This window comes from Martes martes (assembly GCF_963455335.1).
Source record: "Martes martes genome assembly, chromosome: 16".
Taxonomy (NCBI): Eukaryota; Metazoa; Chordata; class Mammalia; order Carnivora; family Mustelidae; genus Martes; species Martes martes.
This window is the reverse complement of record NC_137904.1, coordinates 45,932,675-45,953,664: the sequence shown is the minus strand read 5'-3', so window position 1 is coordinate 45,953,664 and position 20,990 is coordinate 45,932,675. Positions and strand designations below refer to the sequence as shown.

Here is a 20,990-nt window from a genome sequence, read left to right as displayed (position 1 = left end):
TTTCACAATATTTGTTTTTCCAATCCATGAGCATGGAACATTTTTCCATTTCTTTGTGTCTTCCTCAATTTCTTTCATGAGTACTTTATAGTTTTCTGAGTATAGATTCTTTGCCTCTTTGGTTAGGTTTATTCCTAGGTGTCTTATGGTTTTGGGTGCAATTGTAAATGGGATTGACTCCTTAATTTCTCTTTTTTCTGTCTTGTTGTTAGTGTAAAGAAATGCAACTGATTTCTGTGCATTGACTTTATATCCTGACACTTTACTGAATTCCTGTACAAGTTCTAGCAGTTTTGGAGTGGAGCCTTTTGGGTTTTCCACATATAGTATCATATCATCTGCAAAGAGTGATAGTTTGACTTCTTTGCCGATTTGGATGACCTTAATTTCTTTCTGTTGTCTGATTGCTGAGGCTAGGACTTCTAGTACTATGTTGAATAGCAGTGGTGATAACAGACATCCCTGCCGTGTTCCTGACCTTAGCAGAAAAGCTTTCAGTTTTTCTCCATTGAGAATGATATTTACAGTGGGTTTCTCATAGATGGCTTTGATAATATTGAGGTATGTGCCCTCTATCCCCACACTTTGAAGAGTTTTAATCAGGAAGGGATGCTGCACTTTGTCAAATGCTTTTTCAGCATCTATTGAGAGTATCATATGGTTCTTGTTCTTTCTTTTATTAATGTATTGTATCACATTGATTGATTTGCGGATGTTGAACCAACCTTGCAGCCCTGGAATAAATCCCACTTGGTCATGGTGAATAATCCTTTTAATGTACTGTTGGATCCTATGGCCAGTATTTTGGTGAGAATTTTAGCATCTGTGTTCATCAAGGATATTGGTCTGTAATTCTCTTTTTTGATGGGATCCTTGTCTGGTTTTGGGATCAAGGTGATGCTGGCCTCATAAAATGAGTTTGGAAGTTTCCCTTCCATTTCTATTTTTTGGAACAGTTTCAGGAGAATAGGAATTAATTCTTTAAGTGTTTGGTAGAATTCCCCTGGGAAGCCATCTGGCCCTGGACTTTTGTTTGTTTGGAGATTTTTGATGATTGGTTATGGGTCTGTTCAGGTTTTCTATTTCTTCCTGGTTCAGTTGTGTTAGTTTATATGTCTCTAGAAATGTATCCATTTCTTCCAGATTGTTGAATTTGTTGGCGTAGAGTTGCTCATAGTATGTTCTTATAATTGCTTGCATTTCTTTGGTGTTGGTTGTGATCTCTCCTCTTTCATTCATGATTTTATTTATTTGGGTCCTTTCTCTTTTCTTTTTGATAAGTCTGGCCAGGGGTTTCTCAATCTTATTAATTCTTTCAAAGAACCAGCTCCTAGTTTCGTTGATTTGTTCTATTGGTTTTTTTTTTTTGTTTCTATTTCATTGATTTCTGCTCTGATCTTTATGATTTCTCTTCTCCTGCTGGGTTTAGGCTTTCTTTGTTGTTCTTCCTCCAGCTCCTTTAGGTGTAAGGTTAGGTTGTGTATTTGAGACCTTTCTTGTTTCTTGAGAAAGGCTTGTACCGCTATATATTTTCCTCTCAGGACTGCCTTTGTTGTGTCCCACAGATTTTGAACCGTTGTGTTTTCATTATCATTTGTTTCCATGAATTTTTTCAGTTCTTCTTTAATTTCGTGGTTGACCCATTCATTTTTTAGAAGGATGCTGTTTAGTCTCCATGTATTTGGGTTCTTTCCAAGTTTCCTCTTGTGATTGAGTTCTAGCTTCGGAGCATTTGCTTAGATGATCTGTCCACTTCAGTGAGGGGAGTGTTAAAGTCCCCTACTATTATTGTATTATTGTCGATATATTTCTTTGATTTTGTTATTAATTGGTTTATATAGTTGGCTGCTCCCATGTTAGGGGCACAGATGTTTAAAATTGTTAGGTCTTCTTGTTGGACAGACCCTTTGAGTATGATATAGTGTCCTTCCTCATCTCTTATTATAGTCTTTGGCTTAAAATCTAATTGATCTGATATAAGGATTGCCACCCCAGCTTTCTTCTGATGTCCATTAGCATGGTACATTGTTTTCCACCCCCTCACTTTAAATCTGGAGGTATCTTCGGGTCTAAAATGAGTTTCTTGTAGGCAGCATATTGATGGGTTTTGTTTTTTTATCCATTCTGATACCCTTTGTCTTTTGATTGGGGCATTTAGCCCATTAATATTCAGGGTAACTATTGAGAGATATGAATTTAGTGCCATTGTATTGCCTGTAAGGTGACTGTTACTGTATATTGTCTCTGTTTCTTTCTGATCTACTACTTTGAGGTTCTCTCGTTGCTTAGAGGACCCCTTTCAATATTTCCTATAGAGCTGGTTTGGTGTTGCAAATTCTTTCAGTTTTTTTTTTTTTGTCCTGGAAGCTTTTTATCTCTCCTTCTATTTTCAATGATAGCCTAGCTGGATATAGTATTCTTGGCTGCATATTTTTCTTGTTTAGTGTTCTGAATATATCATGCCAGTTCTTTCTGGCCTGCCAGGTCGCTGTGGATAAGTCCACTGCCAATCTAATGTTTTTACCCTTGTATGTTACAACTTCTTTTCCTGGGCTGCTTTCAGGATTTTCTCTTTGTCGCTAAGACTTGTAAATTTTACTATCAGGTGATGGGGTGTGGACCTATTTTTATTGATTTTGAGGGGCGTTCTTTGCATCTCCTGGATTTTGATGTTTGTTCCCTTTGCCATATTAGGGAAATTCTCTACAATAATTCTCTCCAATATGCCTTCTGCTCCCCTCTCTCTTTCTTCTTCTTCTGGAATCCCAATTATTCTAATGTTGTGTCATCTTATGGTGTCATTTATCTCTTGAATTCTCTCCTTGTGGTCCAGTATTTGTTTGTCTCTCTCTTGCTCAGCTTCTTTATTCTCTTTCATTTGGTCTTCTATGTCACTAATTCTTTCTTCTGCCTCATTTATCCTAACAGTAAGAGCTTCCATTTTTGATTGCACCTCATTAATAGCTTTTTTGATTTCAACTTGGTTAGATTTTAGTTCTTTTATTTTTCCAGAAAGGGCTTTTATCTCTCCGGAGAGGGTTTCTCTAATATCTTCTATGCCTTTTTCGAGCCCGGCTAGAACCTTGAGAATCGTCATTATGAACTCTAGATCTGTCATATTACCAATGTCCGTATTGATTAGGTCCTCAGCCTTCGGTACTGCCTCTTGTTCTTTTTTTTGAGGTGAGTTTTTCCGCCTTGTCATTTTGTCCAGATAAGATTTGCTTTCTCCTCCTCTGGAATTCCGCTGTTCTCCTTGGTGAGTGAAGTTGGTCTTGGCTAGGTTTCTTGTTGATCTTCTGGGAGAGGGGCCTGTTGTAGTGATTCTCAAGTGTCTTTGCCCCAGGCAGAATTGCACTGCCCTTACCAGGGGCCGGGCTAAGTAATCCGCTCGGGTTTGCTTTCGGGAGCTTTTGTTCCCTGAGCGCTTTCCGTAGATTTCCGGAGGACGGGAATGAAGATGGCGGCCTCCCAATCTCCGGCCCGGAAGAGCTGAGAGCTCAGGGTCCCGCTTCTCAGTGCGCCCTCAGAGAAAAGTGCCCAACCGCCCCCGTCTCCCTGGCCTCTGGTCGCGCTTGGAGAAAAGCACTCAATCGCTCGCACTTGGAGAAAAGCTCTCGGTCGCTTCCGTCTCCCTGGCCTCCAGCCGCACGCTTGGAGAAAAGCTCTCGGTCACTTCCGTCTCCCTGGCCTCCGGCCGCGCTCCAAGCTCACCCAGCCTGTGACCAGTTCAAGGTAACCCCGAGCTGAGAGCTCACTCCTCGGCTCTGTCTCTGTAGCCGGCTTCCCCGCTCTAATACCTGCGAGCTCTGCGACACTCAGACATCCTTGGTCCTTCTGTGACCCCGCGGGACCTGGGGTTATGCTGACCCCCGTGGGCTTCCCCCGGGTTTAGCCTCTGGAGCGATGTCCCTCAGTGGAGCAGACTTTTAAAAGTCCCGATTTTGTGCTCCGTTGCTCCGCCGCTTGCCGGGAGCTGGCCCCTCCCCCTGCGGTCTGTCTTCCCGTCGCTTTGGATTCACTTCTCCGCCGGTCCTACCTTTCAGAAAGTGGTCGATTTTCTGTTTCTAGGATTGCTGTTCTTCTTCTCTTCAATCTCCCGTTGGATTTGTAGGTGTTCGCAATGGTTAGATAAGCTATCTAGCTGATCTCCTGCTACCTGATGTCGTCTTAGCCTGCTACTTCTCTGCCATCCTGACTCCTCCCATTTGCTACTTTTAAACTAAAAATGAACTAAAATAGAATTCTGAGTTTAAAGCCTATTACTAAATCAAATTTTACAACATTTAAAAGCTTTAAAAATTGAAAAAAGAAAAAAATTTTTTTTTAATTTGTGAAGAATTCTGGGAGAAAAAAATGGCTATTGCTTCCACTGGCCGATGGCCTACTGTGTTTAGGATTTAGTTAAACCCATTTCTCCTGTTTAAAATTAAATGTTCCTCCATTTTGTTTAGTTCTTCAAACGGGGCCTTCGAAACACTACGGAACAAACAGAATTGATTCTTCAGCCACTGCTTTCTGAGATATATAGAAAGGAGAAGAGCTGTGAAAATAGTCTATTTTCCTGGCCCTTTCAGGGGAATTGGGAACTAAGCAGTTAGGACTTCCCAGGTAGACTTTCTGTTGGGTGAAACTTACATGGACATTTCAGATTCAGGATTTCACATATTCGTATCCTTTCACATTTTGCCACCCAGTGAAATAGACCTTCCCATCCACATGTATCAGTACTCCTGACACGGGGAATTTCTTGAACACAGTGACCGACATCTTGAGCACCTAGAAGATAGAGCAGATGTCTCCTGTGGTCTTAACCTCGTATCAGCCTCTTCTAGACTTCCAAAGATGCGCACCTGATGGTTATAATTAGGGATGCTTCCAGCCTCTGAGTCTATCACCAGGGCTGCTGGAATCATCAATCTGGATTGATCTTTAAGTGGCATAGGACCTGGGGCACTTTAGCTTCTTACAGCAGAACTTCCTGATTTCTGTTTTCAACTTCCAATCTTTTGGATGTTTTTCATCCTGCAGATGCTGAGTTTGTGTGCGAACGGACACTGAAATATTTTCTGGGTATTGCAGGAGGAAAATGGGTAGTTAGCTATTTCTGTAAGTACAATATAATGTCTCCCCTGCTCCCCTTAACACCTCAGAATTGCATTTTTACACCTAACATTTTTTTAACACCTAGGGTTTTTGCTGATGCTTAATCTGAATTACCAAAAGGTCTTTAATGGTAACACTTAAACTAGCTTTATCTTGAATGCATATCTCTTTGTTCGGATAAGCTGGTGATGTTAGGGGAAATAGATTTCTTTTCCTAACTAATAGGACCTAATCTGCTCCTAGCAAAGTTTGCCTATAACTAAGGATTTATTTAATACCAGGCAGAAATCCATGTGCAGCAGGCACTTTTATAATGTTTAAATTAAGCCACCACAGTGTTTCCAGAAGAAAATCTATTAGGGAGCTGTGACTTTACAGAGAGAGGACCTCTACTCCGTGTTCTGCCTTCGTGTGACCTGTCTTTTCTGTCATCTCTTTAGGGGTGACCCAGTCAATTAAAGAAAGGAAGATGCTAGATGAGGTAAGTACTTGATATTACAAATAAATCAGAAAGAATTGGTGCCATCGAGTCACAAAAATCACTGAACACTTCTCCGCTTCCTTGTTTGTACTACTTTCCAAAGACTTTCCCCGGTGATGTGGATCATCAGAATTGCACAGAGCAACCCAGGAAATTCTGTGCTTTCGCTCATTTGTTCAAGTTTCAGGAGAAACAGTCCTTTGCTCAGAGAAAGGAAAAGGAATTTATAAAGCAGAAAGAGAAGATTCATAAGCCTAAGAAACAGGCCAACCCGATCGCACATGCATAGACCTTTGTAAAAAACTGGTTGTCCACTGTCTTTGAAGAAAAACCCTTTGTATTAATATGCAAATGTATCTGCTTAAAACTCAGATGCCTTCAAAGAGATGTTACTTTTATGATTTTGAGAACAGTGAGGTAAATAAGACGGAGTGTAGGAGGAGGAATAATTTTAGAACAGAGCCATCTAAGAGCTGCCGGTGACAGATCAGGCAAAATAAAAGTAGCAAAAGCACTTTTAAACTACTATGCGCTATTTGGCATATTCATTATTAATCAAATGACGTTTTCCTTGGTTTTAACTTTGATTTTGTGACCTAATAGGATTGGGAGCCTACTATGGCCTGGGCAGTGGGAATACAGCCGCAAGACTGATGGGTCCCCTGCTCTGCTGGGACTCATGTTCTATCGAGGGGAGATGTACAATAAATAAAGATGCATTTAAAATACCAATAAATAGGAGCACACAGGTGGCTCACTTAATTAAGTGTCCTGACTCTCAGCTCAGGTCTTGATCTCAAGGTTGTGAGTTCAAGCCCTATGTTGACCTCCACAATGGGCGTAGAGCCTACTTAGAAAAAGCCAACAAAACAAACTAACAAAACCAATAAATACTGTGAAATAAAAACTTTTAAAAAAAGTGATAATAGTGAGATAATTTAAAATACATACATACATACATACATATATACTTAACTTGGAGAAATATATGTAACAGACTAGCACCTGACTGGGGACAGAGGTTGACTACCTAGGGACACCAGGGAAGCCTTCCTGAAAAGCTTGAGCTGAGACCTTAAAGACCGAGATTTGGCCTAGAAAAATGTAGGGAACAAATGTTAACAGGCAGAAGAACAGCGAGCATAAATGTCTTGAGCTAGGAATGAGTTTGGTTTATTAAAGAAAAATAGGCCAGTGTAGCTGGAGAGTAGTAATTGGTGAATCATCTGTAGGGAGCAGAGGTTGGACCAAGGGTTGGAGAAGGTCACAGACAAGGATTAGATGAGGCAGGATTTGGTGGAAGTCATGGTAAGGAATTTGAATTTTATTTGTAGGGTAATTGGTGGCATGGAGTTGGTAAGAAGAGATTGATTTGAGTTATGTTTGGAGAGAGGACCTGCTTAAGGGTTAAATTTGGCGGATGAGGTAAAGGGATGCATTGAGGGGCTGAGGCTTGGGTTTTTATCCTGAACAGTAGAGTAGATGTTAGTAATAGTAAATCAGATAAGGAAGACACAGAGCTGGAGGAGCATCCTGAGAGAGGGCAGACAGAAGGCAAGAGCTCTGTTTCAGATGTGTGAATTTGGGGATTTATTTATATTAAGATTTTATTTATTGGGGCGCCTGGGTGGCTCAGTGGGTTAAAGCCTCTGCCTTCAGCTCAGGTCATGATCCCAGGGTCCTGGGATCGAGCCCCGCATTGGGCTCTCTGTTCAGCAGGGAGCCTGCTTCCTCCTTTCTCTTTCTGCCTACTTGTGATCTCTGCCTGCCAAATAAATAAATAAAATCTTTTAAAAAAAAAAGATTTTATTTATTTATTTGACAGAGAGAGAGAGATCACAAGCAAGCAGAAAAACAGGCAGAGAGAGAAAGCAGGCTCCCCATTGAGCAGAGAGCCCAATTCGGGGGTCAATCCCAGGACCCTGAGATCATGACCTGAGCCGAAGGCAGAGGCTTAACCCACTGAGCCAGCCAGGTGCCCCAGAATTTGGGGATTTATATTAGACTTCCAGGCAGAGAGCTTAAATAGGCATGGGGGTACAAGAAATTTGAGGGTCAGCTTCAAACATGAGATTTTTAGCACTAGACTTTTCCCACTCAAGTGACTACGAAATGTTAAGTGTTTTTTCCTCTAATAATAGCCTATGGTGACATTCATGACTCTGTCCTCCCTACAATCTAGTTTCGATCAGAATTGTTCCTAAGCATTCGTCCCCAAAATTCTCCCGAAAGCTCTAACCTCCGTAATCCTATTATTCTTTATTTCCTCATCCTTGAACCAGTGAGTTTGAAAAAGTGCTAACTTTAGTGTGTTCAATGTATATTTTATCATTTTGGTCTCATTAACTGTAAATCTCTTGATGGACATCTGAGAGCCCTTATTTCTTGAGATGGCAATACACAATTGATTTAAGAGATCGGGAATTCTCCAGTTTCCTTTATAACAGCACAGTATTAGCAGTTTAATCTCCATGTGAAGTGACTGTTTTGAGAAGAGACAGATGTTGAAAATTAAAATACATTAAGTCCTGATGAGGTGAAAAGCCAATTGTTCATTTATGCCCACAAAGATTTGCTTCAGTGAATTGATTTCAGCAGCCGAGTTGCTGGTCATCTCATTCAGTCCACCAAAAATGATTTTTTTTTTCGGGTGGGTACGGGGTTGTCAAAATTCTACCCAGCAGTAATGGATTCCTTAATAGGATGTATCTACTCTACTCCCATCGAAGGACGATTCTCTTTTCTCTGATCTCTGTGGTTTGCCTTGGGTTTCTTCCAGCATGATTTTGAAGTCAGAGGAGACGTTGTGAATGGAAGAAACCACCAGGGTCCAAAGCGAGCAAGAGAATCCCGGGACAGGAAGGTAAAGCCCCAATCTGCCCTTTTGGCAAAAACCCCACCCAACGTGCTGCGTTCCAGTCCCCTTGGTGGAGCTGGTCTCAGGCACCTGCAAGGGGCATAGTATCCTCACTCATTGAGCACCAGCTGGGTGTTTCCTTGAGGTTCTTGTTTGCTTATTTTAAGGTTTTATGTATTTGAGAGACAGAGCACAAGGAGGGGGAGGGACAGAGTGGGAGGGACAGGCAGACTCCCCTTCAAGCAGGGAGCCAAACTTGGGCTCAATCCCAGGACTCTGAGATCATGACCGGAGCCAAAGACAGACACTTAACCGACTGAGCCACACAGGTGCCTCTTTTTAAAAATATAGATTTATTTATTTATTTATTTATTTTAGAAAGAGAGAGTACATGAGCAGGAGGGGCAGAGGGAGAGGGAGAGAAAATCTTGAGCAGACTCTCCACTGAGCCTGGAGCCCAACGTGGGGCTCAGTCCCACAACCCTGAGATCACAACCCGAGCGGAAACCAAGTGTCAGGCACTTAACTCACTGCACCAGCCAGCCTCCCCCAGATTCTTTCTCAGTTCTCCTAGCCCGACAGGGTAAGTAAATATTCTCTCCATTTTATGGATGAGGGAACTTAGAGGTGTGAGAAGCTATGTACTTTGGACTCTAGTCTGGGGTTCAAATCTCAGCTGATAAGTGGCAGGGCTGGGATTTGAAACAGATGTGAATCTAAGGCCTTTGCTGTTTCCACGTTCCCGTGGCGTCTTTCTGTAACCTAGAGTGGTCGCTGCTGCGAGGCGGATGTACACAGTGCTGTCTGTGGCAGCAGAAGAGAAAGTGACTGATAAGTCAACAGCTAACATCTTTATAATGTATACTGTATGCTAGGGTCAGCTCTGAACATGTGATCATATTTTAACTCAGATTTTCACAGCAGCCCAAGGCGCCTGGGTGGCTCAATCGGTTAAGCGTCTGCCTTTGGCTCAGGTCATGATCTCAGGGTCTTGGGATTAAGCCCCGAGTTGGGCTCCCTGCTCAGCAGGGAGTCTGCCTCGCCCTCCTCCCTCATGCTGTATCTCTCTCAAATGAATAAAATCTTTTTTTTTTCCTTAAGATTATTTATTTATTTGACAGAGCAAGCGCACACAAGCAGGGGGGGGGCTTAACTAAGCCACCCAGGCACCCCACAAATAAATACAATCATTAAAAAAATTTTTTTACGGGGCGCCTGTGTGGCTCAGCGGGTTAAAGCCTCTGCCTTTGGCTCAGGTCATGATCCCAGGGTCCTGGGATTGAGCCCTGAGTTGGGCTCTCTGCTCAGCAATGAGCCTTCTTCCCCTCCTCTCTCTGCCTGCCTCTCTGCCTACTTGTGATCTCTGCCTGTCAAATAAATAAATAAATAAATAATCAATCTTTTTTAAAAATTAAAAAAAAATTTTTTACAACGGCCCTATGAGGTGTGTACTATAATTATACCTATTTTAAGATTTTATTTATTTATTTGAGAGAAAGCATGAAAACGGGGTTGGTGCCGAGGGAGAGGCAAAGCAGACGCTCTGCTGAGTGGGGAGCCCAACACGGGGCTTGATTCCACAATTCTGAGATCATGACCTAAGTTAAACCAACTGAACCACCCAGGTGCCCCTAATTATACCTATTTCATAGATGAGAAAATGATAGCTCAGAGAGTTTGAGTAAATTGCCCAAGCTCACACAGCTAGTTGGGAACCCACGACTAGTCAAACACATGGACTCAAGCTCCAGAAGCTGAGCTCTTAACAATTTCATAGTTTCTTGGGGCCCTTGGCTGGCTCAGTCAGTAGAGCAGGCAACTTGATCTCAGGGTTGTAGGTTTGAGCCCCACATCAGGTGTAGAGATTACTCAGGAAAAAAAAAAATCGTAACAAACAAAACAATACTAAGGGCAATCTGGCTGGCTCAGTCAGTTCTGCACGTGACTCTTGATCTTGGGGTTGTGCGTTCGAGCCCCTTGTTGGGTGTAGAGATTACTTAAATAAAACCTCTAAAAAATAATAATACCATAGTTTCTTGGAAAGGTACAGAAGATTTCACAGAGGAATAAAATAGATTATTCCGTGGGGCGCCTGGGTGGCTCAGTGGGTTAAGCCTTTGCCTTCGGCTCAGGTCATGATCTCAGGGTTCTGGGATCGAGTCCCACCTCGGGCTCTCTGCTCAGCAGGGAGCCTGCTTCCTCTCTCTCTCTGCCTGTCTCTCTGCCTACTTGTGATCTCTCTCTCTCTCTCTGTCATAAATAAAATCTTTTTAAAAAATTAAAAAAAAAATAGATTATTCCGGCAACTTTGCAAAGGAAGGACTAGAGGCCCAGGAAGACTCCATGATTTTCCCCAGGTCATACTGTAGCAGATGACAGAGCCGAAGCGATGTCGCCCTCTCAGGGAGAAGGCCCGGCAAGATTTCACACCTGCGTGTCAGGCTGGCACTGGCTGCTTTCTCAGGTCACTGACTGAGCACTTGCGTGCCGAGTCTGCGTTTCTTCCTTTTTTAAATGTGCACCACTGAGCATTTCAGAACAGTCCCATACAGAGCACCGTCTGTCCCTTTATAGAACTTGAGCAAGAACCAGTAGGGGTGATTTTCTAGAGAAAACTTTTTTGGGAGAGCTCTGAACCCTTGGGGTCAGCCCACCCCCACCCTCTGAGCCTATCAGGTAACTTCCAGAGGCCAAGAAGAGCTGCTGGCCCTGTTTCTGTTTCTGCCTTCACCCCAGGGGAGTTCTGTGTGAGCCAGCCATTTGTTTTTATTCCACTGTGTGCCAGGCGGCGTTAGTGCCAGATTCTTCCTCCTTCAAAGGAAATTCCAGTGTTTGGGGATTTTTCCTGATTTGGGGATGGCAGTGATGGAAAGTGCTTCGTCAAAGTAATGACATTCTGAAAATACTAAATGTCACTATAGTATTTTCCTGGGCAAGAGAAATGTATTTGTAGAGATGAAACTTCAAATTTCTTATCTCATAACTAGACATCCTCATCAGTGAGTGTCAGCTTGGATATAACAATTCCTAATCTTTTGTACATTTCACAGCAACACTTGGCTGCAGCCAGCTGCCTGGGGAGAGCTTTTAGTATTATGAGCATCTAGAGCCTGTCAACAGGTTGGGGTGCGGTTTATTCATACAGATCCTAAGAATGGCATGTGTGGATGCTGTCACAACAGAGACAGACTTGGCCTGCTGCTCTTTTTTTCTTTTTTTAATTTAATTTAATTTAATTTTTTTTCTTTGTTTATGCACCACACCCAGTGCTCCATGCAATACGTTTTGTTTTTTTGCTTTGTTTAAAGACTTTATTTATTTGAGAACAAGAGAGAGAGAGAGACAGCGAGAGAGAACACGAAGGGGAAAGAGAGGGAGAAGCAGTCTCCTGCCAAGCAGGGAGCCCAAGGTGGGGCTCAATGCCAGGACCCCGAGACCACTACCTAAGCCAAAGGCAGACGTTTAACCAGCTGAGCCACCCAAGCTCCCCGAACTGGTGCTCTTTCTCATTCCTGTGGCTGTAGTTGAGATGAGAGTGGAAGGCTCATTTTCTGAAGGCCATTGTGAGTTGTTAGCTCTGATTTTTCTGTACCCTGGTCTCTCTTATTTGAAAGGAGGTGAGTTCCAGGCCTAAGAAATATCCTTTTTTGTGGAATGGAGAGAAAGAGAGTCAAGAGAGAATGATGGTTACCCAAATGACATACACGCAGCCAACTGACACAACTTTACATTTCTTTTAAATGATACCTTAGTGGGGCACCTGGCTGGTGCAGTTGTGTAAACATCCAACTCTTAGTTTTAGCTCCGTCATGATTTCACGGGTTGTGGGATCAAGCCCCATGTTGGGCTCTGCATTCAGGGGGGAGTCTGCTTGAAAGGCTCTCTCTCCCTCTCCCTCTGCCCTTCCTCCCACAGGTGCTTGTGCATGTATATGTGCTCTCTCTTTCTCAAATAAGTAAATAAATCTTCAAAAAAATAAATAAGAACCTAGTGCTTGGGACGCCTGGGTGGTTTAGTTGGTTAAGTGTCTCTGACTTCTGCTCCGGTCATGGCACTAGGATCAAACCCCATTTCAGGCTCCCTGCTCAGTGGGGAGCCTGCTTCTCCCTCACACTCTGCCTGCTGCTTCCCCTGTCTGTTCTCTCTCTGTGTCAAATAAATAAATAAAATCTTAAAAAAAAAAAAGAAGAAGAAGAAGAACCTAGTGCTTGCCTAAGAACCTGAGCTAATGTATGTATAAGAATCTCTCTGTCTCATGAGCCACACAAGGCTGTTTAAATTCTACATAACTAGATTAAATAAAATAGGAGGTTTAGTTCCTCATTCACCATAACCACATTTCAAGAGCTTGGTAGCTACATGTGACTTGTGGCCACCTTACTAACACCTTATTCCCATCATCACAGAAAGTTCTTGTGTTTTGTCTTTTAAAGTTTATTTACTTATTTAAATAATCTCTACATATAGCATGGGACTCAAACCCATGACCCCAAGATCAAGAGTCACATGCTTCACCAACTGAGCCAGCCAGGTGCCCCCCAGAAAGTTCTTGTGGGCGGTGCCAGCAAGCACTGTACAGAAGTGGTAGAGGCACCTTTGAGGTGCCAGATAATGTGTCTCCCGGAAACCAGGCAGTCAGGTCATCTCAGTGAGGACAGGCAGAACCAGGCTTCACTTCTAGATTAGATTAACTTCTGGATGAAACAGTTAGGTTGCCTGAAGGAATAATAGCTGTTCTTAGAGCAGCGTGAAGGTAGGAAGAAATGTCAGATGCTAGAAGAAAGTCAGAGGAGAAAAGGAGTATGTAAAATCAATGTAAACTTCCCCACCAGTTAGGGTGATGGTCAGCCTTGATGTACCAAGTCCAGATAAACAAACTGCAGCTTAGAGCTTGAATTTCTTGCCATCCAAACCTCTTATTAAATATAAAGAAGACCTGGGTTTTTTTAAATTTCAACAAGAAGTGAAGGAGCCTGGGCCTGACTGGTGGCAGGTGGGGGCTGCTCAGCCTCTGAGTAACAAGGAATGACTAGAGCAGATCAACTACAGACACACCTTTCTTAGAAGCCTTCTAAAGTCCGTCAGTGTTCTGACACTGGACTCATGGTCTCCAGGAAGTAGCAGAAATTATCAGGTGGTAAAAAAGAAAGTCCTTCATTTTGGAGACTGTTATTTTTTTTTTAAATGCATGCTCTTTTATAATTAGTATTTCTTTTCTCTCCATCCCTCTGTCCCTCTGTCCCACTCTTCTCCCAGATTTTCAGGGGCCTAGAAGTCTGTTGCTATGGGCCCTTTACCAACATGCCTACAGGTAAGAGACTGAGAGAAGTGCGGAGTCCAACACCAGCCTTTCCGCTACTTGGTGGAGTGTTACAGGAGAGACTGTCTTAAGGGGGCTCCTTGGTGAGGTGCTCTAGAGCTCATTCTGTTTTTCTACCATCTGTCAGACAAAACTGCCCCTAAAGGTTGCCCTATGTCAAAAAACCAGTCCTGTGCCCCTTCTCAAGAGCTAGAAGGCCGTGAAAAGTTAGCTTCTAGGATGCAGTGTTCTGTGCTCAGAAGGGATAGAGCTGCCCTTACTGCCCTTTGGTTTAAGAAAGGAGGGAAAGAATAAGGTGGGGAGAAGATACCTTTCAGGTTTGTGAATGTTAAGAAAGAATTCTGCTCTTCCTAAATCATTTTCATTTGATATTGAGAAACAAGCACAGTGGCTACTTAAACCCTGTGGGCCTGGGCCCCACACAGGCCCAGAGCAGACAGGGAAGGACTCTAGATGAACGTTTTCTAATTAACTTTGACATTGAATGTGATGTTATGTTTAGGAGTGCTATGGGGCTCAACCTTGGAGTTGTGTGGCCCTGAGGTCCTGGCGTGTGTAGAGATCTGGTTTGTTCTTCTCGAAACGAAGTCCACCCACCTTTGCTTCTGTGCCCACTTCTGCCCCAGGGATCAGGTTCTCTGGCTCCTCAGAAGATGGCCTTGGCCTCTGGTCAGGGACAGATGAGTGGCAGCAAGAGAGCCCAGCAAATTTTCCTTGTCTTCTTTATTGGTTATTGATTGGATTTTTATGAAACTTCCAAGTGCCACTCGGGGATTTCTCGGTGTTTTTGTTCTTTGGTGTAATGAAAACCAGGTCTCTAGCAGGTATCATTTTGGAGATGAGTCAGTTGACCTCAGTTCTTTAAGACAAACAGGAGCCACCTCCGCAATCCCTAGAAATGGACTGATGGGAAAAGAGCACCCAGAAAGAGGCCCTGAAGCCATTCATCGGTCCGTTCTGCTGATTTTCCAGGAGCGGGTGGAACATCCCTGCAGTCCATTTTGATTTCTGTTCCCCCAAGTGTGTCGATTTCAGCTCAGCATGGAGCCCTTCCCCGCTGAAGGGCTGAGTCTCCGTTCAGGATGATGTGTATTTTTTTGACTGAATGAATTATCTTCCTGTCTCCTGACATTTACAGTAATTACCACCAAGTATGGTGTCCTCGGTGGCCGTGATTATCGATTGCCAACACGGAATTAGGCAAGGAGGGAGGGAAGGCGAGCAGGCATTTTTCACAGTTTCTTAGCCAGCAATTTAGCAAATTAAGAGAAACTGCCTCTTGGATTCTTTTCTTCCAAAGTGTTTTGTTTGAGAGACTGTCAAACCTTATCTACCAAGGGGCCTTCTGGGGACTGATAACCAGGGTAGGTCGCATATCGGTGGCACACTGACTTCGAATCCATACCTGGTATAGATTCTAGTTCAAGGCCTCTCTGTCTTGAACTGCTCTCTTTTGGAGCAGAGCTGGAGACTCTCGCCCTTTGAAGTGTTAGCTGTAAGCCTTCTCCCAGAGGAGTGCGGGGTAGAGGGCCCAGGTGAAGTGTGTAGAGTACTGTGGTGATTTTAGGTCTCCCTGTGCTATTTAGATCAACTCGAGTGGATGCTGCGCCTCTGTGGGGCTTCTGTGGTGAAGGAGCCCTCGTTATTCCCCCTCAGCAAGGTGAGTGTTTGATGCCCTGTCAGAGGGGACCGCACACAATCTGTCCTGTGACTGAGCAAGGCTGGCACCCGTCCGTCCCTGTGAGCCCTGCCAGTGGGCCTCAGAAGCCTGTCTTAGCTCGAGCCTTCCCCGATCATGTGCCAGTGCCAGAAAACTCCCATGTGTGGAGGGTCAGTGAGGACTGGAGTTCTCAACGTATTTAATTAAGGGAAGGCTCTCCCTCCAACGCTCCCTTTCGGCCTCTTGCCCTTCCCCGTCCTTTCTGTGGCTGCACCTGAAGTAGTCTGCTTCAGCACACCGTCAAGAAATGGCGACGTGACTGTTGCGCAAGTCCAGCTCTGATAGCCTCCATTCTGTTTCCTTCCCGGGGACGCAGGGTGCTCACCCCGTGGTGGTCGTGCAGCCGGACGCCTGGGCAGAGGACAGTGGCTTCCATGGTAAGTTTTGCTGTAAGCCTTTGTCCACAAGAGTACAGGTGGCAGGGCCTACGTGAAGTCTGCAGGGGACTGTGGTGATTTTAGGTCTAAATATCCTGTTTCAGCCAGCTGGAGCAAATGGTGCACCTGTGTGGGGGGCTTCAGGAGACCATGGGCATGTGCCTGTGACATGTGGAGTCCTGGGGTGATGGGGTTGGTTCATCAGAGATCACCCAGTGTTTGGTTAACACAGTAATCAGGACCTTCTGGGTGCTCAGTGAATATTTGAATGAATGAATGGCTAAAGTGTCCTTTTAAAACTTCTTGTGGTTTGCTCATTTTACATTATAAAAGTAATACATGAGCTATTTCCATTGGTGGGGGTTAAATATTAATTACTGCTCATCACATAAAATATAAATGAGCACAAATAATGAAATAATCCCAGTAATCCCACCACATAGAGATACTGATGGGAAGATTCTTCCAGGCACATGTGTGTATATATGTACAAGCATGTATTTTACACACATGTGATCGTGCTCATTGTACTGTTTTGCTTTTCCATCTAAGATGTTGCAAAATCATTAAATTGCAATGTTGTTTCAGGCTGTCTGGTGACTTTTTTTTTTTTTTTAAGATTTTTAAAATTTTTATTTGAGAGAGAGTGTGAGCAGGGGAGGGACAGAAGGAGAGGGAGATAACCTCCAGCTGAGTGCAGGGCTTAATCCCAGGACCCTGGGATCATGACCTGAGCCTAAACCAAGAGTTGGTTGCTCAACCGAGCCACCCAGGTGCCCTTGATGACTTTTCCTTTAACAGATTGGAGCTCCTTTTAGTAAAGTTGCCAGAGGCTGTAGGTTTTCACCAGCAGTCACTCAGGCTTCTGAATGAGGTCCCGTGTCCTGAAGCATTACTTAAGATGAACAGTTTTACACCTACCCGAGTGACACTATGAACTCATACAGCCGGGTCCCCAGAGTAGACTGACGAGAGTCTGGTCTAGGGAAACATGAAGTGACACTAATTTCTGCCTGTGTTCTCTGTCCCCAGCAATTGGGCAGACGTGTGAAGCACCTGTGGTGACTCGAGAGTGGGTTTTGGACAGTGTGGCCCTCTACCAGCGTCAGGAACTGGACACCTACCTGATCCCACAGATCCCCAGAGCCGCTGCTCACTCCAGCCACCCGTGCGTGTAGCTTCCGGGGCCTGTCTCCACAGGACCCTGAGAATGATCCTAAGAAGCAGCCTTTTCCCAGGCCCTGGGAGCTCTTCCTCAGTCCTTCCACAGTCCTGGTTACTGAATATTTAATGTCCATCAGCCTGAGAAGAAATTCTGGCTATGCAAGGGTCCCTTAAAGATTTTCTGCTTCCAGTCGCCCTTGGAAATCTACCATGAGCACAAAATTGTGGTAATTTTTCACCTGAAAAGAATTTAAAACCGTTTAAACCCCACCAGTCGAGCAAGATGCTGATTCATTATTTATCAGCCCTATTCCTCATACTGGGGATGCTGGCTTAGAGCTGCAGGCGCAGAATGGCTGGCCTCAGGAGACTAGTTGGTCTCCCTAAGTTTGCTTCTCTAAAACCCCGTGTTCATAAAGGCCAAGAGTCAGACCCTTCAGGGGGAATCGAGTACTTGGGGAATCGGTGACGTGACTTCAAATCAGAACAGTCCTCGAGGGCTCTCAGATGCTGGCGTGGAGCATGGGTGGGGCTGGAGGGATTCAGAGGCAGGGAGTAGATGTAAATACGAACCCTGAGGGTCAGAGGAGAGGTGAGTCCCGCCGGCCCTGATCCCCAGAAGTCTGTGCTGTAGTCACCGGATTTCTAAAGAATTGCTTAGCACTGATGTCCTCTGAAATAGAATCTTTTCAAGAGCTGGTGTCTGAAGAGAGTCTTCTAATTCCCCATCAGAAATAAATACAGGGTTTATTGTCACAGCTCTGATGTGTCACCCATTCCTCTTGAAACATAAGATCTCTGATACAAATATTTCATGTCTGTAAAATGACGGATCCCACCAGGAAAGGAGCTGTTGCTTTCCTTGAGGTAATTTTTTTCTCTTTGCCTCCTATTGCTGAGCGGTACAGCTTCATAAATAATTTTGTTTGCCGAAGGAAAAGAAAGTGTTTTTCATCAACTCATTATCCAGGACTGTTTATAGCTTTGGAAAGACTGGGTCTTCCTTAGCCCCCCAGTGTGCGAGGGCAGTACAGATCAGATCGTACAAAATGTTGTGTAAATGTTGTGCTGTTTACTTGCAAATAAACTTGGTAGCAAAGACTTCTACTGAGCATGACTCCTTGAGGCTTACAGCTGCAGACCTGTTCAGACCCTTTCACTGTGTACTTCAGTCTCCTCATCTGTAAAATGGGGGTAACAATAGTACCAACTCCGAGCGTTAACCGAGGAGACTTCAGTACCTACTGTATTTGCTGTTGCTGCCATAGCAAATTGCCACAAATCTAATGGCTAAAAACAACATCCACTTATCATCTCACAGTTCTGTAGGTCAGAAGGCCAAGTTGGCTCAACTGGTTTCTTTGTTTCGGGTTTCGCAAGGCCAAAATCAAAGCAGCAGGGCTGTGTTCCTTCCAGAGGCTCTGGGGATGAATCGCTTCCAAGCTCATTTCATGTTGTTGGCCAGATTGTTCCTTGCAGTTGTGGGACTGAGAATCCCCGTTTCCTTACTGACTATTGGCCAGAGGTCCTCCTTAGGCCCTCCCACATTCCTAGACTCATGAAACCCTAGTGTTCCATCTTCCAAGCTAGCAACCAACACTGGTTAAGACTTTCTCATGTTTGGAGTCTCTCTGACTTCCCCTTCCTCATCTCTCTGACTATCGGATCGAGGTCCTGCCAGAGAAATTTCTGTTTTTAAGGGCTCATGGGATTAGATTGTGCCCACCAGGTAATCCAAGGTGCTCTCCCTATTGTAAGGTCCATAACCTGAATTACAACTGCAGAGCCCCTTCCCAGCAGGACCTAGATTAGTGTTTGAATAACCAGGGGACCGGAATCTGGGGAGGGTATCTTGAGATTTCTGACAACCACTCCTATTTAACATATTTAATCCACAGATAAGAATCTGTATCATCATTTTTTTTGGTCTTCACATGTTCAGAGATTAGAGTCCTCTTAGAGGCAAAGAGAATTAAACCCCCCCACGATTCAGCACTGCCACCTTTGTGAGGAGGGTGGGTGGGTGAGGGGAGAGTGGAGAAAACAGAAGGAACAGGCATCATGTTTGTCTCATGTGGTCGTCATCGCAGCCCTAGGAAGTGGGTATTTGTCACCTTATTTGAATAAAGGAGGATGGGAAAGAGATTTTGCTCCAAGTTTGCATAGCTAGTAAGTGACAACCTAGAAATCAAAGCCCATGCGCTCTATGCCCCATCATGGAGCTTCCTGCCCAGGTCCGTCATCCACCCAGTCAGAGGCACTGGCTTAAGCCTTGAGGGAATTTGGGGAGAGGAGTGGGTTGTAGAGGGGAGGTAGCACTCTAGACTCTGGCGGGCCACAGTGGGAGGCAATAGAATGTTCCTGCCTTCCACCGGCAGCTCTCCCTGGGGAAAGCAGCCCTCCTTTGCCCTCAGCAGAGACTGACAGGCTCTGGCTCACAGCTGCGGGTTTCCACCTCCATCCAGCCTCCTGCTTCCGACTACTTACCTTTCAGTGATCAAAGCCTTTCAGTCCAGGGGCGCCTGGCTGGCTCAGTCAGTAGAGCATCTGACTATTGATCTCTGGGTTGGGAGTTCAAGCCCCAGGTTTGGTGTGGAGATTACTTGAAACTAAACTCTTAAAAAAAAAAAAAAAAAAAAAAGCGTTCCAGTTCAGTCTCACCTAGGGCACCACCTGTCCCGGTCTCATGCCAGCACACTGTCAACCTGGCGTCTTGGTGGGAACAGTAAAGGCAGGTGGGAAGCAAGTGCTTCAGTCACAGCGACAAGCCATGGCTTGCTGGACCCTGCGGGTGAGCCAGGCCTCAGCCTTCCCAGGAAGGGTGAAAGCAGGGATGACTGAAACACATAAAAAAAGTTTTCTATAATTATCTCTCAAGGTCGGGGCACCTGGGTGGCTCAGTGGGTTAAAGCCTCTGCCTTCGGCTCAGGTCATGATCCCGGGGTCCTGGGATCGAGCCCCGCATCAGGCTCTCTGCTCCTCAGGAGCCTGCTTCCTCCCTCTCTCTCTGCCTGCCTCTCTGCCTACTTGTGATCTCTGTCAAATAAAAAAATAAAATCTTTTAAAAAATAAAAATTATCTCTCAAGGTCTTCCAACAAATATCCACCCCATCTGTTTCTCAAGCTCTGCATAACCGTTCCCGGAAGTCAGCCTCTGGCCCTAGCCTCAAGATGCTCCGCTGGGTTTTAGAGGCTTATCTGGTGATGAAGTAAATCTACTTGCTCCTTTGACCTCCGGCTTTAAGATGTCCTCCCACTTTTCCATCCCACAGTCTAGCCCTCTGGGCATGGCAGTGTTTGGGGCGCTAGTTCCTGTGTGGCCTTTATCTCATCTTACAAACGAACTGCAAAGGAGTTGGACAGACAGAAGAGGCGGGGTTACCATGCAGGTGCAGGGAGGGGGGCTTAGAGAAGAGCTCTGTAGATTATCTCCCTCCTAAAAAATGCAACCAGAATCAACAAAGTATCGGCTCAGAAACACGCAGAAGAAAAGAAAGGAATCAGTGTTGGGGTGGTTGGAGCGGAAGAAGCCAAGCTGCCCAGAGTGTATCCTGTGAAGGCTGCGAGGAGCAGATAAGAGGGCCCCAGAGGCGGGCAGCACGGGGAGAAGGGCAGCGCGAGGGGGAACGGCAGATCTCCCCGCAGAAACCCGAGAGAATACGGCTTGCTAGCCAGGGACCCAGGGAGCTTGCCTATCAAAGGCTGTGTAGACTGGCTGAGCCAGAGGCCCCTTTACCATACTTCGATGATGCTCAAACAGCCTGTAAATCTGCCCATAACAAGGAGAAAATTAAAGAAATGAATCTGAGCAAATAGAAAATTAAGGAGAACTGGAGACAGCCAGCTCCTGTAGAGAGCAGGGCTTGGGGACATGCGACCAACGCAGGGGATGAGGGGTGTTATCCTGAAATGAGTCCGAATGATCAGGAAAATCAAAGCAATGGTTGGAGGTTCTGGAAGGAATG

The 20,990-nt window shown here is 44.8% G+C and overlaps 1 protein-coding gene across 1 annotated transcript in view; it reads left to right on the top strand.

The window, feature by feature from the left end:
* The window catches only part of BRCA1 (BRCA1 DNA repair associated), a 70,601-nt gene extending 52,466 nt beyond the window's left edge, over positions 1 to 18,135 (top strand). Inside the window, exons 17-23 of the mRNA XM_080825726.1 lie at positions 5,032 to 5,109; positions 5,547 to 5,587; positions 8,367 to 8,450; positions 13,701 to 13,755; positions 15,351 to 15,424; positions 15,801 to 15,861; positions 16,894 to 18,135. Coding sequence (XP_080681852.1) covers positions 5,032 to 5,109; positions 5,547 to 5,587; positions 8,367 to 8,450; positions 13,701 to 13,755; positions 15,351 to 15,424; positions 15,801 to 15,861; positions 16,894 to 17,039 — 539 coding nt within the window. The 3' untranslated portion in view covers positions 17,040 to 18,135. The remainder of the gene's footprint in view (positions 1 to 5,031; positions 5,110 to 5,546; positions 5,588 to 8,366; positions 8,451 to 13,700; positions 13,756 to 15,350; positions 15,425 to 15,800; positions 15,862 to 16,893) is intronic.
* Positions 18,136 to 20,990: the final 2,855 nt, after the last annotated feature.